The 8,045-nt window shown below is 42.6% G+C and overlaps 1 protein-coding gene across 1 annotated transcript in view; it reads right to left on the bottom strand.

Moving 5' to 3' along the window:
* Positions 1 to 6,445: 6,445 nt before the first annotated feature.
* The window catches only part of LOC108022489 (testis-specific serine/threonine-protein kinase 3), a 120,030-nt gene continuing 118,430 nt past the window's right edge, over positions 6,446 to 8,045 (bottom strand). Inside the window, exon 5 of the mRNA XM_050890312.1 lies at positions 6,446 to 6,536. Within this exon, the coding sequence (XP_050746269.1) occupies positions 6,473 to 6,536 (64 nt within the window). The 3' untranslated portion in view covers positions 6,446 to 6,472. The remainder of the gene's footprint in view (positions 6,537 to 8,045) is intronic.

The raw sequence follows: 8,045 nt of genomic DNA, 5'->3' as shown, positions 1-8,045 counted from the left end.
TCTCTTCCTTCCTTTTCTCCCTGTAACGTTCCCACGTAGCTCGCGTTGCGCCAGACTGTAGCGTTTTTCTGTGGGCGGCGTTTTTTGCTGCAGCTGCGACGCGACACTCCTCGTCATACCATTGGTTCCGTGTGGGTGGGTGGGTGATTGAACCCAATGGTTGTTTCAGCAGCAGCTCGCATGGAGTGGGATATGTGCGCCCAGAGTCCGCCGGCGTCAACAGGGAGAGGGATAGGTTGGTGGAGCAGATCCGAGAGGTGAGTGGAGTATGCTATTGCTGTCCGTTGTGATCGCAGCCTAGTGACGTCAAGCTTTCGTTGCGTGATGGGGCGTATGTTTTTCGCTCGGCATAGCCGCATGCGTATCTTGGCTGCGACAAGATAGTGGTCCTAGTCAATGTTGACCCAAAGCTATAATTTGTTTCCCATTATTTTCCACCAATTATCCAATCGTTCTAATGACAGCTATATGATATAGTCGTCCGATTTTAATAAAATGTAATTCGAAATTCAGAACTAATTAAAAAATGTTTTTTTCAGGCTTATAAAATTATATGTTAAGCAAGAATAAAGTTAACTTCGGCAAGCCGAAGTTTTGTATACCCTTGCAGTTATAAAAAATAATCAATAATTTTAATTAAATTGAATTCGGAATTCTTAAAATTATTATTACTATTAGGTGGCACTACAACCCGATTCGGGTTTTGGCCGACCTCAGCGTCTCCCAACACGCGCCTCTGCTCCTCGCGCGTCTTCTCCAATCGGAAATACCCAGTGCAGTCAGGATCTCCTCCACTTGGTCCTTCCATCGGAGCTTTGGTCGTCCCCTTCCTCGTCGTCCGTAGTCGACCCTCGCTTCAAATACCTTCTGAGCTGGAGATTCTTCATCCATACGCACAGGGTGGCCGAGCCAGCGCAGGCGTTGTATCGTGATGCGCCGGACCACGTCCACGTCGTCGTACAACTCGTACAGCTCGTGGTTCATCCGAATACGAAAGTCGTCCCCAATCTGATCGGGACCAAAGACCTTGCGAAGAATTTTTCTCTCGAACACTGCAAGCGCTGCTGCATCCCTCTGTGATATTACTCATGCTTCTGCGCCATATAATAGCACGGGTAGGATGAGTGTCTTGTAGAGTGTTAATTTTGTTCGGCGAGAGAGGTCTCTATTGCACATTTGCTTACTCAGACCAAAGTAGCACCTATTGGCAAGTGTGATTTTTCGCTTGATCTCCAGGCTGACGTCATTCACGGTGTTAATGGCAGTGCCAAGGTACGTGAACTCCTTCGAAGGTATAGGTCTCCGCTAACACATGGGAGTCTAGGCGCCGCGCCTCCCTGCTTGTCGACAGCATATACTTCGTCTTGCCCTCGTTTACCGCCAAATCTACTTTTGCCGACTCTTTTTCGATAGCCGAAAATGCAGCACTGGCATCACGCTAGCTGCGGCCATTGATGTCAATATCATCGGCATACGCAAGGAGCTGGACACTTTTGTAAAAAATAGTGCCAGATCGATGTACACCGTCTTTCCGCAGATCCCCATCCATCACGAAATTGAAGAGGTCGCACGACAGGGGTCGCCTTGTCAAAAAGCTCGAACGGTATTAAAAGGCTTGGAGAGGTTCGTTCCTACCTTGACAGAGCTGATGGTGCTGCTCAATGTCATTTTGCAAAGACGTATTAGCTTTGCAGGAATACCGAACTCAGACATGGTGACATATAGGCGTTCCCTCGTCGGGCTATCGAATGCAGCTTTATAATCGACAAAGAGATGGTGTGTGCCAATGTTATTCTCGTGGGTTTTTTCCAGGATTTGGCGTAATGTGAAGATCTGGTCTATGGTGGACTTACCAGGTCTGAAGCCGCACTGATAAGGTCCGATCAGTGTGCTGGTATACGGCTTCAGTCGTTCACATATTACGCTCGATAGGACCTTGTACGAGATGGTAATCAGGCTGATTCCCCGGTAGTTGGCGCATATCGTCGGGTCACCTTTCTTCAGAACGGGACAAAGGACACTGAGATTCCAATCGTTGGGCATGCTTTCTTCTAGCCATTTTGAACAAGAGCTGATGCATGCACCTTATCAGCTCTTCGCCGCCGACTTTGAACAACTCTGCAGGCAGTCCATCAGCACCGGCTGCTTTGTTGTTTTTGAGCTCCCTTCATAACCTAAGCGTGCTCTGCGTATCCGTAACCAGATTTCCATTTTCATCCCGACAGTTAGATGCTCCGGTCTTGAAACCTTGTGTCAGACGGTTGACTTGTTGGTAGAATTTTCGAACATCATTCCTGTCTTGTAACACCTCAAGTTCCTAGCATTCTCGCTTTTCTTGCTCCCGTTTTTCCCGTCAGAAAAGTCGTCTCTCTTCCTTCCTTTTCTCCCTGTAACGTTCCCACGTAGCTCGCGTTGCGCCAGACTGTAGCGTTTTTCTGTGGGCGGCGTTTTTTGCTGCAGCTGCGACGCGACACTCCTCGTCATACCATTGGTTCCGTGTGGGTGGGTGGGTGATTGAACCCAATGGTTGTTTCAGCAGCAGCTCGCATGGAGTGGGATATGTGCGCCCAGAGTCCGCCGGCGTCAACAGGGAGAGGGATAGGTTGGTGGAGCAGATCCGAGAGGTGAGTGGAGTATGCTATTGCTGTCCGTTGTGATCGCAGCCTAGTGACGTCAAGCTTTCGTTGCGTGATGGGGCGTATGTTTTTCGCTCGGCATAGCCGCATGCGTATCTTGGCTGCGACAAGATAGTGGTCCTAGTCAATGTTGACTTCTTAAAAATTTAAAAATGTATTTTCCCAATATTAAAAGATAAAATATCAAAAAGCCACAAAGCTATAATTTGTTCCACATTATTTTTCACCAATCATCGAATCGTTCTTATGACAGCTATATGATATAGTCGTCCGATATTAATAAAATTAAATTCGAAATTTAGAACTAATTAAAAAATGTTATTTCAAGCTTATAAAGTTATATGTTAAAAAACACAAAGGATATAATTCTTATTTCATATTTTCCTACCAATTTTCCGATCGTTCATATGGCAGCTATATGATATAGTCGTCCGATTTTGATAAAATTTAATTCGAAATTCAAAACCAAATAAAAAATGTTATTTCCAAGCGTAGAAGGTTAAAAGTTAAAAAACACCGAAGATATAATTTTTCAATATTCTTTTACCACTAATTTGGGAGCTATATGATACAGTCGTCCGATTATGATAAAATTTAATTCGAAATTCAAAACTAATTAAAAAATGTTATATCCAAGCTTAGAAAGGTATATGTTGAAAAACACGAGAGCTATCATTTTTTTTAATTTTTTCCCCTATAGTTCCTATGGGAGCTATAAGATAAGTCTGATCCGGCAGGTTCCGACTTAATACTACCTGCAATAGAAAGAAGACTTTTGGGAAAGTTTCAGCCCGATAGCTTTAAAACTGAGAGACTAGTTTGCGTAGAAACAGACGGACAGACGGACGGACAGACGGACAAGCGGACATGGCTAAATCGACTGGTCTTGTGACGGAAACGTCTCCTTCACTGCGTTGCAAACTTCTGACTGAAATCATTATACCCTCTGCAAGGGTATAAAAAGGAATATATAACTAAGGGATTATTTCTCAGTGTAGGTATTAATATTGTTCAAAGATATGTTCTTGTCTAGACGTGAGAAAGCAATGACTTCCAATTTAAAATTCGCGGACTTAAGATGACGGAATAGTTCTTTTTTTGCTTTCGATCAATTGAGCGGAGAAGTGCCATCAAATTGTGTTTGCGAAGTGTAATTTCCGCTGCGAAAACGTTGAAAATGTTACGGAAGGCATGGTGATTCTACCATGTCCCTAAAAAATGTTTATAAGTGGTACAAACACTTCAAATAAGGTCGGGAACGTGTTGATGACTGGGAGCGCTCCAGACGACCATTGACGTCAATAGATGACCAATACGTTAATGAAGTGAACGAATTTGTGATCAAATATCGTCGGTTGACTATTAGAGATCTTATTGATATGAAGGATCTGTAAAAACCATTTTGAAAGACGATTTCGGCCTACGAAAGGTCAAAACTCGTTTGGTACCGAAAACGCTTAATTTCATGCAAAAAAGTCATCTTGAGACTTGGATTTATGCTTACGACCCTGAAACAACAGACCAATCAAGGGAATATTGCGCTAAGGCGATATTCAATAGGCTGTCTCGAGTCTGCTTCATAAAGCCGCTCATCTCAACCACCATTTCCTTGCAGAGTTAAGATCAATAAAATCTTTTACTCTGCCGGTTAATCCTGCACCTTTGACATGCATCATCGAATCGCAGAGCCTAACACAATTGTTAGGCTAAGCTTTGTAAATAAATACACACAGAACACTCGCATAAAATCACTGAAGAAGGCAAAATCTCTCGTATCAAGCACGTGCTTAGTGTCGTTGGGCAACTTGTTTTATAATGTTCGAAGTGCATCAACGACCATAGATATAAAAAGTAAACCCAGCTGTGCACAAGCGACGCTAAATCGAATTACATATATATAAAAAAAAAGTATAACAAGAGAGGAAGTTAACTTCTTCAAGCCGATGTTTTTATACTTTTGCAGTTGAAAAAAAATAATCAATAATTTTATTAAATTAAATTCGAAATTCTTAAAAATTTTTAAATGTATATTCCCAATATTATAAGATAATATGTCAAAAAGCCCGAAAGCTATATGATATAGTCGTCCGATTTTAATAATATTTAATTCGAAATTCAGAACTAATTAAAAAATGTTATTTTCAAGCTTATAAAATTATATGTTAAACAAGAAAGGAAGTTAACTTCGGCAAGCAGAAGTTTTGTATACCCTTGCAGTTATAAAAAATAATCAATAATTTTATTAAATTGAATTCGGAATTCTTAAAATTATTATTATTATTACGTGTCACTACAACCCGCCGGACCACGTCCACGTCGTCGTACAACTCGTACAGCTCGTGGTTCATCCGAATACGAAAGTCGTCCCCAATCTGATCGGGACCAAAGACCTTGCGAAGAATTTTTCTCTCGAACACTGCAAGCGCTGCTGCATCCGTCTGTGATATTACTCATGCTTCTGCGCCATATAATAGCACGGGTAGGATGAGTGTCTTGTAGAGTGTTAATTTTGTTCGGCGAGAGAGGTCTCTATTGCACATTTGCTTACTCAGACCAAAGTAGCACCTATTGGCAAGTGTGATTCTTCGCTTGATCTCCAGGCTGACGTCATTCACGGTGTTAATGGCAGTGCCAAGGTACGTGAACTCCTTGACCACTTCGAAGGTATAGCTGTCCGCTACCACATGGGAGTCTAGGCGCCGCGCCTCCCTGCTTGTCGACAGCATATACTTCGTCTTGCTCTCGTTTACCGCCAAACCTACTTTTGCCGACTCTTTTTCCCTCGACGGGCTATCGAATGCAGCTTTATAATCGAGAAAGAGATGGTGTGTGTCAATGTTATTCTCGTGGGTTTTTTCCAGGATTTGGCGTAATGTGAAGATCTGTTCTATGGTGGACTTACCAGGTCTGAAGGCGCACTGATAAGGTCCGATCAGTGTGCTGGTAAACGGCTTCAGTCGTTCACATATTACGCTCGATAGGACCTTGTATGAGATGGTAATCAGGCTGATTCCCCGGTAGTTGGCGTATATCGTCGGGTCACCTTTCTTCAGAACGGGACAAAGAACGCTGAGATTCCAATCGTTGGGCATGCTTTCTTCTAGCCATTTTGTACAAGAGCTGATGCAAGCACCTTATCAGCTCTTCGCCGCCGACCTTGAAGAACTCTGCAGGCAGTCCATCAGCACCGGCTGCTTTGTTGTTTTTGAGCCTCGTTATAGCAACTCGGACCTCGTCATGGTTAGGTAGTGGTATATCCACATTGTCGTCGATTGGTGGTATCGGGCTGCTTCGTCCAATGGCGGGATGGGTGCCTTCATCGCCTGCTAGCAGCTTGGAAAAATGCTCCCTTCATAATCTCAGCGTGCACTGCGTATCCGTAACCAGATTTCCATTTTCATCCCGACAGTTAGATGCTCCGGTCTTGAAACCTTGTGTCAGACGGTTGACTTGTTGGTAGAATTTTCAAACATCATTCCTGTCTTGTAACACCTCAAGTTCCTCCCGTTTTTTCCGTCAGAAAAGTCGCCTCTCTTCCTTCCTTTTCTCCCTGTAACGTTCCCACGTAGATCGCGGTGCGCTAGACTGCAGCGTTTTTCTGTGGGCGGCGTTTTTTGCTGCAGCTGCGACGCGACACTCCTCGTCATACCATTGGTTCCGTGTGGGTGGGTGGGTGTTTGAACCCAATGGTTGTTTCAGCAGCAGCTCGCATGGAGTGGGATATGTGCGCCCAGAGTCCGCCGGCGTCAACAGGGAGAGGGATAGGTTGGTGGAGCAGTTCCGAGAGGTGAGTGGAGTATGCTATTGCTGTCCGTTGTGATCGCAGCCTAGTGACATCAAGCTTTCGTTGCGTGATGGGGCGTATGTTTTTCGCTCGACATAGCCGCATACGTATCTTGGCTGCGACAAGATTAAGGTCCAAGTCAATGTTGACTTCTTAAAAATTTAAAAATGTATAATATGTCAAAAAGCCCCAAAAGCTATAATTTGTTTCTCATTTTTTTCCACCAATTATCCAATCGTTCTTATATAGTCGTCCGATTTTAATAAAATTAAATTCGAAATTCAGAACTAATTAAAAAATGTTATATCCAAGCTTAGAAAGGTATATGTTGAAAAACACGAGAGATATAATTTTTTTTAATTTTTTCCCCTATAGTTCCTATTGGAGCTATAAGATATAGTTGTCTGATCCGGCTGGTTCCGACTTAATACTACCTGCAATAGAAAGAAGACTTTTGGGAAAGTTTCAGCCCGATAGCTTTAAAACTGAGAGACTAGTTTGCGTCGAAAGGGACGGACACACGGACGGACAGACGGACAAGCGGACATGGCTAAATCGACTGGTCTTGTGACGGAAACGTCTCCTTCACTGCGTTGCAAACTTCTGACTGAAATCATTATACCCTCTGCAAGGGTATAAAAAGAAATATATAACTAAGGGATTATTTCTCAGTGTAGGTATTAATATTGTCCAAAGATATGTTCTTGTCTAGACATGAGAAAACAATGACTTTCAATTTAAAATTCGCGGACTTAAGATGACGGAATAGTTCCTTTTTTACTTTCGATCAATTGAGCGGAGAAGTGCCATCAAATTTTGTTTGAGAAGTGTAATTTCGGCTGCGAAAATGTTGAAAATGTTACGGAAGGCATGGTGATTCTACCATGTCCCAAAAAAATGTTTATAAGTGGTACAAAGACTTCAAATAAGGTCGGGAACCTGTTGATGACTGGGAGCGCTCCGGACGACCATCGACGTTAATAGATGACCAACACGTCAATGAAGTGAACGAAGTGTGATCAAATATCGTCGGTTGACTATTAGAGATCTTATTGATATGAAGGATCTGTGAAAACCATTTTGAAAGACGATTTCGGCCTACGAAAAGTCAAAACTCGTTTGGTACCGAAAACGCTTAATTTCATGCAAAAAAGTCATCTTGAGACTTGGATTTATGCTTACGACCCTGAAACAACAGACCAATCAAGGGAATATTGCGCTAAGGCGATATTCAATAGGCTGTCTCGAGTCTGCTTCATAAAGCCGCTCATCTCAACCACAATTTCCTTGCAGAGTTAAAATCTTTTACTCTGCCGGTTAATTCTCACCTTTGACATGCATCATCGAATCGCAGAGCCTAACACAATTGTTAGGCTAAGCTTTGTAAATAAATACACACAGAACACTCGCATAAAATCACTGAAAAAGACAAAATCTCTCGTATCAAGCACGTGCTTAGTGTCGTTGGGCAACTTGTTTTATAATGTTCGAAGTGCATCAACGACCATAGATATAAAAAGTAAACACAGCTGTGCACAAGCGACGCTAAATCAAATTACATATATATAAAAAAAAAAATAAAAAAAAATATAACAAGAAAGAAAGTTAACTTCTTCAAGCCGATG

This window comes from Drosophila biarmipes, unplaced genomic scaffold (genome assembly GCF_025231255.1).
Source record: "Drosophila biarmipes strain raj3 unplaced genomic scaffold, RU_DBia_V1.1 ptg000019l, whole genome shotgun sequence".
In the NCBI taxonomy this organism is placed as follows: domain Eukaryota; kingdom Metazoa; phylum Arthropoda; class Insecta; order Diptera; family Drosophilidae; genus Drosophila; species Drosophila biarmipes.
The sequence above is the reverse complement of the archived record's forward strand: the minus strand, read 5'-3'. Positions and strand labels throughout refer to the sequence as shown.